This window comes from Podarcis muralis, chromosome 3 (genome assembly GCF_964188315.1).
Source record: "Podarcis muralis chromosome 3, rPodMur119.hap1.1, whole genome shotgun sequence".
In the NCBI taxonomy this organism is placed as follows: domain Eukaryota; kingdom Metazoa; phylum Chordata; class Lepidosauria; order Squamata; family Lacertidae; genus Podarcis; species Podarcis muralis.
This window is the reverse complement of record NC_135657.1, coordinates 23575874-23592402: the sequence shown is the minus strand read 5'-3', so window position 1 is coordinate 23592402 and position 16529 is coordinate 23575874. Positions and strand designations below refer to the sequence as shown.

General features: G+C 42.5%; 1 protein-coding gene across 10 annotated transcripts in view; it reads left to right on the top strand.

Moving 5' to 3' along the window:
- EML4 (EMAP like 4) overlaps positions 1-16529 on the top strand; it is a 158653-nt gene that overhangs the window by 119375 nt on the left and 22749 nt on the right. For all 10 annotated transcript variants that reach the window (XM_028724780.2, XM_028724776.2, XM_077925549.1 and 7 more), the window contains 8 exons: positions 282-405; positions 2340-2489; positions 3405-3474; positions 5085-5195; positions 8056-8151; positions 9402-9536; positions 11745-11880; positions 15224-15375. In XM_028724780.2, the coding sequence (XP_028580613.2) occupies positions 282-405; positions 2340-2489; positions 3405-3474; positions 5085-5195; positions 8056-8151; positions 9402-9536; positions 11745-11880; positions 15224-15375 (974 nt within the window). The remainder of the gene's footprint in view (positions 1-281; positions 406-2339; positions 2490-3404; positions 3475-5084; positions 5196-8055; positions 8152-9401; positions 9537-11744; positions 11881-15223; positions 15376-16529) is intronic.

The following is a 16529-nucleotide window of genomic DNA, read 5'->3' as shown; positions in this document are numbered from 1 at the left end:
TTTTCTGTAAGAGGGCAGCAGCCCATAGATTACATCCATCCGGCTTTGAAGTTGATAAGATGGTCAGAAGCATATCTTGGTGGGTGGTGAGAAAGAAGAGTGTATTTGTTCCGCCTTATTAGGTCTGAGCCAGAAAAGTCGTACTGAAGATGTCCCACCAGGATCTGTATCAAATCCATAGCTTACACTTTTTAAAAATGTAGTTCTTTACAGGGTCTGTTAACATTTCTGCTTGCAAAGCAAACTCACTTACAGTGCATGCTTTTGTTTTGTTTTGACAGAAGGCGAGTACATCAAGATGTTCATGCGGGGACGACCAATCACAATGTTTCTTCCTTCGGAGGTAGACAAATATTACGAAATCAAGACAGAGCTGCCTTCTGAGAAATTAAAACTGGAGTGGGTGTATCCTTATCACAAACCTAAACAAAAAAACAAAAAAACCCACTTGTTTTTCCAGTGGTTTTTTCTTTTTTCTTTCCCCACCCCCACCCCTCCTTTTTCTGTCTAGTTTCCTGTTTTCTTTTATCACTGTGAAGCCTGCATAATTTAATAGTAGTGTAAAGAAAAAGAAAAGTCCTTCCTCTAAGGGAAAAATAATTTTGGGATCACTAAATAATAGGCTATTGGTTTTCGTCTGGTAACCACTCATAGTTTCCTGGTGCTGTTTGTGTTGACTTCTTCCTTCTCGCTTGGCACAGGCGTTTTCCCACAGTCCCTCCAATGCTTTGCACATTCCACACAGTTAAGCACTGGGGTACTGTTTCATTTGAGAACATTTAGGAGTTTATTTGCAGGATCAGATCCAAGCACCCATATAGTCCAATCTTTTCCAACCTTGTTGGACCTCCTGCCCCTTCATCCCTGAGCGTTAGGCATGTTGTCTGCAGAGGTGGAAGCTGAAGTCCAGCAGAACAGGGGGTGCCAAGATTGAGGAAGATTGATTTAGTTCAGTAGAGGATATCTAGTGCTAACACCCCAGAAATGTTTCCAAATAAAATATATCAGTGCAACGAGATGTATTAAGGCTCCTATACCTTTGTAGCTTTTAGTTAGCCTGGAGAGAGCTAAACCATCAACCCAGATTTGGTCAACACACTAAGCCAAACCATGGCTTAGCTCAGCAAAGGAGCCATGATCTCCTCTAGGAGATGCATCCTTGCTAAACCATGGTTTCGCTTAGCATAATATGTGATTCAGGCCATTGACTTAGTGCTAACCATGGTTTGTGAAGGTACCAGCGCAGATACGATGCTGCCACTATGCTAATCTCCTGAAATGATAAGGGTGTGTGTGCCAAGAGTAGTTGACAGATTTCAGTAACCAGACAGTCACTGCACAAAACATGACAAAAAGGTATAAGAGATTTGGAGGGAAGAAGTAAAATGACAACAGCTAGACAGAATTATTGTAATGAGCAGCTGGGGTTTAAAGATTTCAAAGAGAGGAGAAGCCAAAAGTTGCTGTTTTTTCTGCAGAGCAGGTGGAGAGGCCCTGCAGCCCCATCTCTCTGCCTCTCCCCTCTTTACCTGGGCCTCTTTTATTCGTTTATATTAAAAAAGGAAGAAAGAATATCCCACCTGTCTGTCATGTATACAGCAATCAGGGCATCTCACAACTGAAACCAACAATATAATAATAAATAGAAATAGGTAATAGAAACTAAAAAGAAAGGCGCTGGATAAATACTTTATTTATTTTCTTCATGTTTCTATTGTGCAGAAGTTGTTTTATTTCACACCATATTTTAAAAAATTACTTTTCTCCTGCTGGAATCCTAAAAAGGGTTCTGGATATTTTGCAATGGCTTAGCGGTGTCTTGCCACCTTGCGAGGAGCTTTTGGAATTTTCACACACTTCTTTTAAAAGGCCAAATGGAACTGATACACTTCCTCTCCGGAATGGAGCAATAGGAAGGCCTGTGCTGTCTGATGCAATTCCATGACTGCAAAACAGGTTAAGGTACTTAAAGGTTGTGCAGCGGCTTCTATTATTGCCTAATGAAAATTTCATATTTCAGGTTTACAAACTTGACTCTGCTTTAATCTTCATACTTCTGGGTAGTCTTCGTGTATTTGTTTTATACTCACGCAACTTGCAGTACATTTGTTTCCTATGTGGCTTTTACTTAACACACACACCAAAAAGCAAGGGGAACCTGAGTTCCCAAAAGTTAAAATATATGTATGGTGGAGGTACAGTGTTTCACATCTGAGGCAGATTATGAAAGAATGATCTATTCATTCCCGTTGCCACACACCTTCACGGTGTGAGATTTGTGGAACTGATTCTCTTTTAATATTCATGGATTTTAAAAACCTTGACCTAAAAAAAAAAAGATACGGCTATCGTGGAAGGGACTGTCGAGCCAATGTTTACCTCCTTCCTACTGGAGAAATAGTATATTTCATAGCATCCGTGGTAGTACTGTTTAACTATGAAGAGAGGACTCAGCGCCACTACTTGGGACATACAGACTGCATTAAATGGTTAGTGTTGTGAAGCTTCTGTGGTATGTCTTACAAATGTGACTATTCATATTCTGTACCAGATTTTGCATACGAATGATCTGCTGAAAATAGTAGCAAGGTCATTCGAATCTGGATTAGAGCAACAGGTGTTTTTTTTAGTGAGGAAGAAGAAGAGTCTCCTTCTCTGGAGCTTGGTCGATAGCAGGCATGGGATACATTTTTCAGCCTTAAGACCACATTTCCTCCTGGGAAACCTTCCAAGGACCACAAACCAATGGCAGGCTCTTCCAGAGGGAGAAGCGGGTGGAGCAACAAATGCCATTTTCCCCCCATTGTGGAACAGGATTGTTTCTGGACACATTCACACACGCTCCTCTCTGTCTAGACAAACAAGGGTTCAAGGACACATTTCAGCCAGGCAAAAGCACTCCAGCTGCAAGGCAGATTCAGTGAGGGTTGTGGCATGGAGAGAGATCTGAAGGCTAAAGAGGTCTAGGAATACATTGCAGGCTGTTGGACTAGATCAGGCATAGGCAAACTTGGCCCTCTGGATGTTTTTTGGAACTACAACTCCCATGATCCCTAGCTAACAGGACCAGTGGTCAGGGATGATGGGAATTGTAGTCCCAAAACATCTTGAGGGCCGAGTTTGCCTATGCATGGAATAGATGACCCTCATAGTCCCTGCCAATTCTATGATTTTATGAAATTTTTGCCTTCATCACCATATAACAGATTTAGCACACTCCAAGCTGCACACGGACCTCACAACCCTCAGAAGCAATGTGCTACTGTTGTGCTAAAAGCTGTTCAGTGTCACACTCTTCTTTTCTCAGAACAGGGGTTCCGTGAAAGGGCATTTGTAAAAGCAAGTTGTTACCATGAATGTTGGCCCACAACAAGTGACTTCCTTGTTGGCATTGTGTCTTCTAGCCTTGCTGTGCACCCAGACAAAATCAGGATTGCAACTGGACAGCTAGCTGGAGTGGATAAAGATGGAAGAGTAAGCTTTTAAAGAAATCCTGCCTCAATAGCTGGTTTGTGTTTATGGGAACCAGGAAGGCCTTGTGGAGTGTCCGCTTTTCACTTCTGCTCACCTCTGGTGCATAATTCGAAAAGCACAAGTTCATGCATAATCTTAATGCGTTGTGCGTTGCGTATTTCCCGCAGAAGGCCCGCGGGGATATAGAAACATTTATTTTAGCCAGACTTCCCATCCCTCTTCTCTCCCCTTCCCAAAGGGTGGGGGGAGCAACTCTTACTGGAACTGAGGCTACCCATGTGCTCTCACAGCTTCAAGGAAAACAAAACATGACCTCGTGCCTTAATCAAAAGACCCAAAGCCTTTGGCAAAAAAGCACGGCAGGAGCACACAGCAAAGTGGCAGCACTCATAAACAGTCCTGTGCATAGCTGTGATTGGCACTTAAAGCCAATCTCATCTCTGCAAAGTATATATAGATGGACGACTTGGCTGTTGGGAGGAAGAGACACTTTGACCGAGGTCACGTTTTGACTTATTCACTCCAAAGAAATGAAGTTACACCAGCTGATAGTTGACCTAATAATATAATAATAATTTATTAGTTATACCCCGCCCATCTGACTGAGTCTCCCCAGCCACTCTGGGCAGCTCCCAATCGAGTGTTAGAAACAATACAGCATTAAATATTAAAAACTTCCCTAAACAGGGCTGCTTTCAGATGGGTTTTAAAAATAGGATAGTTGCTTATTTCCTTGACATCTGATGGGAGGGTGTTCCACAGGGCAGGCACCACTACTGAGAAGACCCTCTGTCTGGTTCCCTGTAACCTCACTTCTCACAGTGAGGGAACCGCCAGAAGGCCATTGCCGCTGGGTCTCAGTGTCCGGGCTGAATAATGGGGGTGGAGACGCTCCTTCAGCTATACAGGACCGAGGCCATTTAGGACTTTAAAGGTCAGCACCAACACTTTGAATTGTGCTCAGAAACGTACTGGGAGCCAATGCAGATCTCTCAGGACCGGTGTTATGTGGTCCCGGCGGCCACTCCCAGTCACCAGTCTAGCTGCTGCATTCTGGATTAATTGCAGATTAATCTTCATTTCAGAGCCTGTTGCATCAGTCATTTTTGCTAGTTTCATGATTTATTAGCTTTTTTTGTGTCTGTTGTCACGAATCCCTCAAGGGAGGCTTTTTCTGGGAGGGGGTGAACCCTGTGATGTGAACAGATTTCAGCTTGTTCAGCTCTAGATCCCACCCATTGCAAATATTGTTTTACCAAATGCCTGGTTAGTTGCTATTCAGACTGGTGTTTCAATGCACTTTCCCCCTCTCGTGACAAGGTGTTTGCAAGTAAGGCTGAAATCCTATACCTACTTGCCTAGGAGCAAGCAACATTGGAACTTGCCTTAAAGCAAACGTATAAGATTACACTGTAAATCCTGTTTCTGAAGGTTGATCTGAAAAGCAGCATGCTCAGTTACCCGTATTGTTGCAAGGTCTTCCTTTCTCAGTAATTGGTGGTGTTCACCTCAACCAAAAGATTAAACTGCTTAATGTAAGGCTAATTTTGCATGTTTCTATTTTCAGCTCCTTTCAGTAACCATTTCCATGAAATTGTTTTCATTTTCAGTCTTTGCCTCCCCATGTTAGAGTATGGGATTCGGTGAGTGTGGCAACTCTGCAAGTCATTGGCCTTGGGACTTTCGAGCGTGGAGTAGGATGCCTGGATTTTTCAAAAGCGGTAAGCAGGGAAATGCATTTTTAAACAAACGAAACAAAAAACAGTTTCTGGATTTTACAACATCACCCCCTCCCTCTCAATCAAACCAGAGTCATGTAAGATACAGCAAGGAAATGGCTGACAGGCATATATAGTACACAACATCACCTTTTTAAAGAACTAGCTACTATATGCAGGGACGCGGGTGGCGCTGTGGGTTAAACCACAGAGCCTAGGACTTGCCGATCAAGGTCGGCGGTTTGAATCCCTGCGATGGAGTGAGCTCCCATTGCTCGGTCCCTGCTCCTGCCCACCTAGCAGTTTGAAAGTATGTCAAAGTGCAAGTAGATAAATAGGTACCACTCCGGCGGGAGGGTAAACGGCGTTTCCATGCGCTGCTCTGGTTCGCCAGAAGCAGCTTAGTCATGCTGGCCACATGACTGTACGCCAGCTCCCTCGGCCAAAAAACCGAGTTGAGCACCGCAACCCAAGAGTCGGTCACAACTGGACCTAATGGTCAGGGGTCCCTTTACCTTTACTATATGCAAGGTTGTGTGAAACACCGTTGGATTTGTATGTATTTTGTTGTTAAGCAACAAAACTTGATATTGCATTACTTTTGTGGACTTAAGGGACTTAAGTAGCTTTGAGGGTTTGCAGTATGACTTGTGCTAATAACCTGTTTGTAAACCTGCATCCAGTGGCAGATAAAGGGAGTAGGAGAGTCTGCCCCATCCATGCTGCTAATCAGTTCCTTTTCCACTATGGAAGAATATGCTTCATATTGTGTGCAGAGTGCTGTACTCATGAAGCTGGTGCATGGTTTCCAACTCAGTCTGTCCAATTTCAGCCATCCTCAGAGGCAACTTCTTTGCATTCTTCTTGTTGTTTGCTTGTTTGCTAGTTAACTGCACCAAGGCATTGTAGCTTTGTACAACAAAGCTTTGTCCTAAGGTTATTGTCAGCCTAGCAGTTCCAGCCAATCCTCCCACAGCAGCATGGTGCGCTGGATCAACACATGACATGCACACAGTACAGTGGCATGGGGGTTGTGGTGCTTCAGCTCAGGGATGGGAAACCCATGGCCTCCCAGATGTTACTGTATCCCAGGTTCTGCCAGTGACCATTGGCAGTGCCTGGTTAGGTCTGATTGGAGTTGGCATGCGACAGCATCGAGAGGGCCATGGGTTTCCCCAACCCTACTTTAGTTCTCAAGCAGCCAGATCCTATGGAAATCTCCATTAATTAGTGTTCTGACAGTTGCTGACAGCAAGTCTATGCTATGACATTTTATTTCCGCCCCCGCCCGCCCCCCAGAATTGCCCTAATTGTGAAAAATAATGAAAAATCAGAATGAGTCACCTAACATGCAACTTAAGAGTGTTGAGAACTGTGGGGATGGGTGTGTACATTCTACTAAAACGCGGCTCTCTAGAGGGTAGATAGCTCTCCATGGTGCAACACAGGACAGATGACCGAACAACAACACACAAAAGAACCCCACAAAGTCCGCAAGCAACGCCAGAAATAGAAATGAAGGCTGCATTGTGTATTTGTTTCAACACCTGCTGAAAGATTTGTTTCTTGTGAGGAAGTTCAGGAAGGCTAAATTTTGGCAAGCTCTGATACAAAGGATTTGTTTTCCCCTCTGATGTTGGACTTGACCTAGAACAGGAAATAAGGAGACCCTTGCTTTGCACTTCTGCCCTTTTCGAAAATAGCTTAGCCCTATCCATTTCTTTAAATAGCAACTGTCTAGTCTCAGTACTTCAGCATTGGCCATATCAGTGTTTGTAGCATAAACATTTGTATTTCTACATCTCTGATGGGGTGGTGATAGCAGTGCAACCTACATTTGTCAAAATAGTGAGGTTCTGTAGAAGAAGAAAACAAGTATGAGGTTTCTCAGGTCAAAGGTGACCTACCTGACTTTAATAATAGTTTTTATCTAACTTAGCACCAATGGAACATGTGCATGTGTTGCATCTTGGGCACATTTAATGTACTTAGGGATATGTGGCAGTGGACAGTATACTAGACAAAGGTAGAAGAGAAAATCAGCTGCTTGGATTGACTTTTAGGATGTGATAAGACCTTTCCAGCATTTCTAATGTTGGGCATGTTATCTACCCTAAGCCTGTCCAGATGCGATTGTATTCTTATGCTACTGTGTGATTGTCTCAGGGTCACCTAGTGTGCTTCACAGCTGAGTGAGGATTTGAACCCTGTTCTCCCAGGTCTAGTCCAACACTCTCAACTACTACACCACAGCATGAGCAGCAGCTGCTCTGGTGTGCCAAGATTTTACACGTAGCAACTTGAGAGTCTAGCAGAAAGATTATGCTGGGCACTTGTGGCCGATTTCCTTCCACGTTCAGAGTCATTTACAGATTGAGCATGTAACCCAAGCCATGCTGTTGTTGCACCTGGTTTGTGTGTGAATCTGCACTTGAAAGTAAGTAAAATGTCATTGTAAATATTGAATGCTAGGTGTTAATAACCTCAAATAATCATCGAAATAATAGGGAAATGGATTTGTACAAGTTTTATCTGCATACATCACATTGGCCTGCTTCTTATGACTTGGTAGGCCAAGCTGTGGCTTACCAAGACCAGCAAATGTGTGGACTCTTGGAGTGACGTTGCAGCCATTTTTTTTCCTCCTCAGCCCTTTTTAGTGCTGCACCATAAGGCAATATTTGGCTCATCATGTCATCCGAACTGGGGTTTATGGTTAAACTCTCTCCTCACTAACCACAAGCTGTAGCCAAGGTCTAGGAAGGAGCAATTGCAAGGTCTTCTCCACTGTTTTGAATTCTATCTGACTTGTAGCTTAGCCTACATCTAATGATGACATGCTTTGCTAATTTCTTCTCTTAAGGACTCAGGTACACATTTGTGTGTGATCGATGATTCTAACGAGCACATGCTGACTGTCTGGGATTGGCAGAAGAGATCAAAAGTAGCCGAGATTAAGGTAATTAGTAGAATTCATATATCCAGTATCCCGTACATATATGTACAAAATCATTACACAGATACACATGTCGTGAACTGTAGTAAATGTTTGTTATCTGAGACGGCAGCTTCTTCAGTGTTTGATATTGAGAAATGTGAATGGAAAACTTAAGAAGCCCATGTAAGTCAGATAATCTTAGAAAGCCTATTTTAGAGCTTCATAGAGCAAAATATTTGCAAAAGTTCAGGATATATGATGTTTATTTTTATTTATTTGGTGCTTTTACAAAGCCACACGTGGTTTCTGACACAGAAGTTATCTTTATGAAGGATCTTTCATTGTATGTGTCAAGAACCTAATGTCATTTTCTCAATCCCTCGCCCTATTTCTCACACCTGCAAACTGAAGAGAGGCTAGTGTGTAGGTGGGATTAAACCCTAGATCTCTTCTGCTTTCAGCCTCATATTATTAGCATTGGGAAATGAATGTATTCCAGATAACATGGGCTTGGATCCTATGATAAATTAACTGAAGGAAGTTCACGATGGAAGGTTTTCCATATTTCCCTTCCCTCTTCGGTGATTCTGAAAAAGCCTCTTTTCAAAGTAGGAAGCCCTCCTTAAAAATGTGGGACAGAGTTCAGGGGCCTGGTGGCAAAGATGGAGTACATTCAAAGACCAGGGAGAAGAGTCGGTGGAAGAAGATTGGAAGAAATTTAAAGACTATTTACAGAAATACTGCAAAATTAATGAATGTTAGAATGATGTTGGATTGAAGTAAAGTGGTTTTCAGCAGTAATGTTATAAAGATGTGCAAAAATGGATTGTTAACAGGGGATAGTCTAAAGTTATAATATATTAAGATTAAAGATTAGGATAAAAAGAAAGAGGGAAAGGATTTGCTGAACCAACTAACTGAATTGGATACAAAAAAGGGAGGTGTGAGGAGGTCCGGGGAACAGGCAAATGAGAAATAAGATATGAAAAGACTGAACTGTTTTTAACTGTTTTTATTTTGTATTTTTTCTTTTTCTTTTTTATTTTTGTAATACTTTGAAAGCCTTAATAAAAATTTATTAAAACAAAGCAGGCATGTGCAGGGGACAGTGGCTTGGAGAACCCCAGGTAGCAAGAATGAACTGCTATTAATAAATATACTCATTTGCATGCCCATTATGTGGGATTTGTTTGCATAACGGTGAATTGTCTCCACTTATCTGCGTAAGCAGGAATGTTAACCGTGGTAACTGCCTTTTGTTGTTTCAACAGACTACAAACGAAGTTGTTCTTGCAGTAGCATTCCATCCAACTGACAAAGACACAATAATAACATCCGGCAAATCCCATATTTTTTTCTGGACTTGGAGCGGCAATTCTTTGACAAGGAAGCAAGGGATTTTTGGGGTAAGCATTCTTCCTCTCTGGGCAAGCTTCTTTCCTTGGTAGTCAAGATCATCTGATTTTATCAGACTAATGATCCTTAGATAACTGTTGTGGAGAAGAAAGGACTGTTCTGCCTAATAGGTCCCGTATCTAATATATTGAGTGACTACACAAAGACATGCATTTAACTACTTCCAATGTAAAATGCACATAGCAAAGCCTCGAGAGAGTGATTTTGGGCAAGGGAGTGCAAGGTCACTAAACCTTGTCCTTGTGAGCCATATTCCCACTCATAATCATGTCTCCACCTCATGCAATAACAGGATGGAGCTCTCTAGGCCATCTTCTAGCCCAGCCATCAGCTTGACATAGGGAATCCAGAGAAAGAGTGTATCCCCCTCAGGTAGCTGCCCTTCTTCCATTTGAAGACCTGTAGGAAAGGAGAGCTCGCCACCCTTCTAGGTAACGATTTCCATCGTTGAACCGCTCTTGCTGTCGAAAGGTTTTTCGTAATACTCAACTAAAGCCTTCCCTCCTGTGATATCAAGCCTGTTAGATATAGTCCTGCCTTCTGAGGCAACGGGAATCAAGTCTTTGTCTTCTTCTATGTGGCAGCCTTTTATTTATTTGAAGAGCACTATCATGCCCCTGCTCAGTATTCCTTTCTCCAGGCTAAATAAACCCAGTTCCATCCATCTTGTTGGACTTGTTTCCCATACTCAGCTGAACCAAATGGTCAAAGGTCTGGAAACGATGCCTTATGAGGAACGCCTAAGGGAGCTGCGCATGTTTAGCCTGGAGAAGAGGAGGTTAATGGGTGATATGATAGCCATGTTCAAATATATAAAATGATGTCATATAGAGGAGGAAGAAAGGTTGTTTTCTGCTGCTCCAGAGAAGCGGACATGGAGCAATGGATCCAAACTACAAGAAAGAAGATTCCACCTAAACATTAGGAAGAACTTCCTGACAGTAAGAGCTGTTCAACAGTAGAATTTGCTGCCAAGGAGTGTGGTGGAGTCTCCTTCTTTGGAGGTCTTTAAGCAGAGGCCATATGTCAGGAGTGCTCTGATTGTGTTTCCTGCTTGGCAGGGGGTTGGACTCGATGGCCCTTGTGGTCTATTCCAATTCTATGATTCTATCTGTGGTGCCCTCTTCAAAACCTTTTCTGGTTTCTCTAGCACCTCTATTCTCCTCATCCCTGTGGAGTTCTAAATGCATCTTCAGTCTCCAAGATACAGGTCTTGAACTCCACAGAGTGGGGTGGGGTGGAAGCAGCAGTGAAAGCAGAAAACGGGAGAGACCAGCCTAAGCATCTTGTCCTGCTGCTGCTCTACTCAAGAGCCAGTGTGTTGTAGTGGTTAAGAGTGGTAGACTTGTAATCTGGTGAACCGGGTTTGCATCTCCGCCCCTCCACATGCATCTGCTGGGTGATCTTGGGCTAGTCACATTTCTTTGAAGTCTCTCAGCCCCACTCACCTCACAGAGTGTTTGTTGTGGGGGAGGAAGGGAAAGGAGAATGTTAGCCGCTTTGAGACTCCTTCGGGTAGTGATAAAGCTGGATATCAAATCCAAACTCTTCTTCTTCTTCAAGTTGTTGTTGTTGTTGTTTAGCCGTTTAGTCGTGTCCGACTCTTCGTGACCCCATGGACCAGAGCACGCCAGGCACTCCTGTCTTCCACTGCCTCCCGCAGTTTGGTCAAACTCATGCTGGTAGCTTCGAGAACACTGTCCAACCATCTCGTCCTCTGTCGTCCCCTTCTTCTTGTGCCCTCCATCTTTCCCAACATCAGGGTCTTTTCCAGGGAGTCTTCTCTTCTCATGAGGTGGCCAAAGTACTGGAGCCTCAACTTCACGATCTGTCCCTCCAGTGAGCACTCAGGGCTGATTTCCTTAAGAATGGATGCGTTTGATCTTCTTGCAGTCCATGGGACTCTCAAGAGTCTCCTCCAGCACCATAATTCAAAAGCATCAATTCTTCGGCGATCAGCCTTCTTTATGGTCCAGCTCTTCTTCAAGTGCTACGGCATAATGAATGACAGTCATCCCTCACATTTTCCAAAGCAATGGTTGAGATGGAGAGAGTGCTACCATGTTTGAAGCAGCCCACGGAAATGTCTCTGGAATGAGATGTTTTGGATTGTGCCCGTTTTGCTTTTGTACCTCTGCCTTGCATATTGTACTTTTTTTAAAAAATGCTTTTTGTTGTTCCTTCTTTCTTTTTTTTAGAAATACGAAAAACCCAAATTTGTTCAGTGCTTAGCAATTTTAGGAAACGGAGATGTTCTCACTGGAGACTCAGGTGGGATAATGCTTATATGGAGCAAAACTGCTGTAGAAGCCACTCCTGGGAAAGGATCGAAAGGTATGGCAATCTGTTAAACTGGCTTATATATATAGGGGCAGATAGGTTTAAAAATTCATAAAATGCAAGGAATTACAAAGGTAGTCGAAGGAATTGTCAGCGGCATGCAGGTTTCATACATCTTCAGCCTGTTGTGTCAATCCATGAAAAAACACCAGGTGACTCTTAGTGAACTGCCCTCCAGCAAATTTTCTTCCCATTTTGACACACTGGAGCAGTAGCCATAATGATTTTTAAAAAACATGCTTTCATATTACGGGCTAACCATACAGTTTTCTCCAAGGCTGCTCTGAAATCAGCAAGCGCTTAACTTTCCCGTTCATGCTTCTCAGCAAGAATTTTTAAACATGGTTAAAAACCACAATTTTTACTAGTATACTTCAGAAGAGACTTGGATTCGGGACGGCCAAAATGAAGCTACTTCTTCATATGGCATGTGCTTATTGGAAGCCGCTGCTGCAGTATGTGGGGGCATGTGGTTTAGATGACATTAGACAAATTCATGGAGGGTAGGCCTGTCAGTGATTATTTGCTACCTCCAGCGGTTTCAGGGACACCATGGCACTGAAAGCCAGTTGCTGGGGAACAGAAGAGGCAAAGAACAATTGCCTTCCATCTCTTCCCAGAGGCATCCAGCTTTCCACTGTGAAAACTGGGAAGCTAGACTAGATGGATCCTTTGGCTTACCTAGCCTGGCCCATCTTAAATATCAGCATATTCTACACTTGGTCCCCTTTCCTTAGGGACTCAAGCAGGTGCATGTGGCTGCCTGCGCCATCATATGGGCTATGAGATTGTCAAGAATCGCTTCTGCAGTTGCTCAGTGCTTAGGATGAGGCACACTAAGAAATATGCATGAGCAATGCAAAACCTCTTAACTTCAATGTGTAATGTATCACATTGGAGAAGATGTCTTAACATAATGCAGTTTTATATAGCAGTATTTGGTCTTTAATATTGACACACACATGAAAGGAATACGTAAAAAAAAAAAAAATGTAATGTACCAGATACTGGCATTAGAGCTTTCTCTAATTTTAATTTTCTGCCTTTCAAGTTAAGCATGCTTTATAGGCCAGCGTTTTGTTTCAATTTAAAATTTTAAAGAAGAATTACTATTTGCAACCAGCCATATGCAGGTCTGGCATTGCTGAGCCCTAAGGTAGCTCTTAAATCCAAGGATAATTGTTGTTTTTGGCAGCTAATTAAAATGCTGGGGCTTAAATGGGCATGCCAGAAAAAACATGCTGTCAGAACAGGACGTTTTAACTGCAAATATATATATTTTCAGCAAATTTTCTTTCTGAAGAAAAGAATAAAATAAAAATTTAATTATAAAATGGATTGTACATTTAATATCATAATAACCCACCTAAAGCAAATGGCTCTTTGCTATAGTTGCCATAGCAAATATTCCATAATGAAAAGTTGAATGTATTAATTATTTAAATGGTTCCAGGATTTTGTTGAGTTGGGCTTTTTATGGCTGATGTGTGCTGTTGAATTTATCATGGCTTTAATGGAGTTTTAGGTCTGTGTGTGTGTCTCTGTGCTTACATCGAGAAATAAAGCAAACTGCTCCCTAGGGATGGCCTGCTAAGTAAAGTTGGCATCTTTTACTTTCACTTGGGTTTTATGGAGAGCTTTGAAGCTAGGCACACATTTGTTATATATACATTTTATCCTAGAACAGATGGTAGTTCACACCTAATGGCATCTGCCCTTTAAAAATTAATCTTGAAGATTAACAAAAAAAACAACAACCCTTTGCAGTAGCAGCCAGATGAACTAATGTTATTTGGTAAGGCTTTCTAATTAAAATATCTGGGCACATTGTTACGTGCAAAGCCTTTACACCAGTAATCCAATTCACACCTGAGCTGCACTTAATGCAGGTTTTATAGAGGTTTTTTACATTTGTTTCTGAATTCATCCTTCAGTGTTTATGTAGAAAAATAGCAAACCGTAGCATTACCAACTTTTACTAAAGCCACCCTAGACATCCCCAGCCCTCACAATACACACACACACACACTCCTCTCGCAGACACACCTCTTGTTTTTGAAAATTTGGGCAGATAGCTTCTAGTTATGAGAGCCTCTGAGCTCGGAAGCACCCCGTACTCCCTCCAAGCACCTGGCGTTCAGTATCCTACTGCCTCCAAGCCTTCTGTTTTATCTATCAAAGTTAAAAAGACATCAAATCATTTTTAAAAAGCATATATGTCGCTTTATTCAAACCATGATTCACCAAGGCAGTTAGCCCCAGAATATGTTTTAGTTCCAGAAGTCGTTTTCTTCTTTTTCTTTGCTGCCCCAGAAGAAAGGACTAGATCTTAATGGACTTGAATTAACAGCAGAGCAAATTTTGGTTGAACAATAGAAGAAACATCTTACTGGAGCGATTTGACAATAGGACCATTTATCCAGAGGCATTGTGGGCTCTTATTCACTGCTGCTCTTCAAGCAGAAGCTTTCCAACCATTGCTTGGGGGGAATGGAAGGCTCGTAGCTCTGGATTTCCTACCTCAAGCAGGTGGTTGAACTAAATGGCCTACAAGACATTCTCCAAATCTTTATGATTCCATGGCCCAGTTCAGATCATCACATTAGCAAGCCAGGATAAGCCTATGCCTGCACATGTAGCCATTTCCCTCCCCGCCCTTGTCGGCACACCACAGTTAAACTTACAAGCCTATAGTCTCTTGTTCCGCCCAAACCAGGAGTGTGGTTTAAGATTCCAGCTTGTCCCCAATCTGGAAACCCTAGTTTCCCAGTTCAGATGCAATGGGAAATCATAGCTAACTGATGGTTTCCTAACTTACTGCTGAGAAAGGAGGATGGAAGGGGGTAGCACGAGTGTGGAGTGTTCAGGTGGAAGGTTTGTGCATATCATAGCTTCCTAAACTGAGACATGGTCATCCAAACTGACTTCATGTTTTTGTTATAATATCCAGAGAGGACTATGGTCACTACAGAATGGCAGTGGGAAGCCTCTGCCAGTCTAGGATCTAGGGCGAAAGATTCCACAGCATAGTTAGGTTGCAAATTCAGGCAGCCTTGAACCCCTAGAATCTCTGTTAGGAAATTGACCACCAAGTTCCCAACAGGAGTGATCATGAAGCCATTGGAAGCTACTTTGTAAGCACTTTTAAGTTCCAGTTTTGGCAGGCTAGAAAATCACAGTGTTGTTGAAACCATCTACATAGGAAAAAATACCCACCCCACCCACCCCCCAAAAAGTGTCTGTCTTTAATGTAATATTTTCATTTTTCTGATTATTCTTCTGTGTAAACTGGCAAAACCATTATGGCAACTTAGTACTCTTTCTGTTGTGACCACAGGTGTGTACCAGATCAGTCGGCAAATCAAAGCTCACAATGGCAGCGTGTTCACCCTCTGCCAAATGAGGAACGGGATGCTGCTCACTGGAGGTGGGAAGGACAGAAAAATAATTCTGTGGGATCATGACTTGAACCCTGAAAGGGAAATAGAGGTAGGCATATTACTGTCACCAAAGAAATGGACCCACGTAGCAATTGTGGTACTGCTGTTGCTCTTCTTGTTATTGCTGTGCTACTTACAACTTCATTTACATTCCCCTCATTGATTTCATTATTAATGTTTTTACCTCATCATTTCTCTGATGAGCTTAGAACAGTATACAAGATTCCCACCCCCTTCTGTTTTTATCTTCACAACAACCCTGAGAGATTGTCTAGGTCTGCAGTCACCTAGTGAGCTTTATGAGTTGGTAGGGAACACAAGACCCTTGAGCCTATTCTGCCCACATGTGGCTATTTCCCTTCTGTCATATTCATACAACTTTGCCTGCTCACTTCAAGCCCACTTTCCACATTTGCCATGGTGGACTCTCGCCAACACATGTCTGTACCACAATACGTTTCTTGGGGCTCAATCCAGTGGGAAGTGTTCCTTAGTAAGCCCCATTGAATCGGGGTTGTGTAAAATGATGTCTGTGCAGCTCTGCTCCATCTTACTGAACACCATGCAGAGAGATGTTGCTGATTAATTCTGCCCTTGGTTTTATCTGTGAAGTTAAGTTCAGTGCCACTCCCAGTTTACAAATGGGGAAACATGACAGATGCATCACAGCTTGTCTTGAAATCCACAGGTGATCGGCAGCTTGAACCCAAAATTGCCAAGTCCCACTCCAGCACGCCCCTCACCTGGCCTTGGCAACTCCCAGTAAAAAGCAAAATGACATTTTAATCTCTATTTGCGGTGATGAATTCACAGCCTCTGGGGGTGTTAATATACCTGTTGGGTAAGGGAAATGGCTTCAAAAGAGTCATTTTAAAAAGATAATTAATAAAATCAACAAGTTAGATGCCAACTGGATATAAATCACCATTGAACTTGGTAAACAGCAACTTGAGTGATGTAGATTGTTATCTCTCCTAATCCTATTCCCTTTGTTAACGTGCCATGTTCTCTGTATACAGCTGTTATTTGATGCTGAAAAATCCTGCCAGCTCTTCTGGGAAAAATATAGTAGTTAGATAAACATCTTTGCATTTTTTTAGTTTGAGGTCCCCCGTCCCCCATTTTATTTCCTCTTATAGTGCTACTTGGCATTAGACAGGCAAGCAAATTGAACGTTTTATAATAGAAAATGTAAGGAAGCAG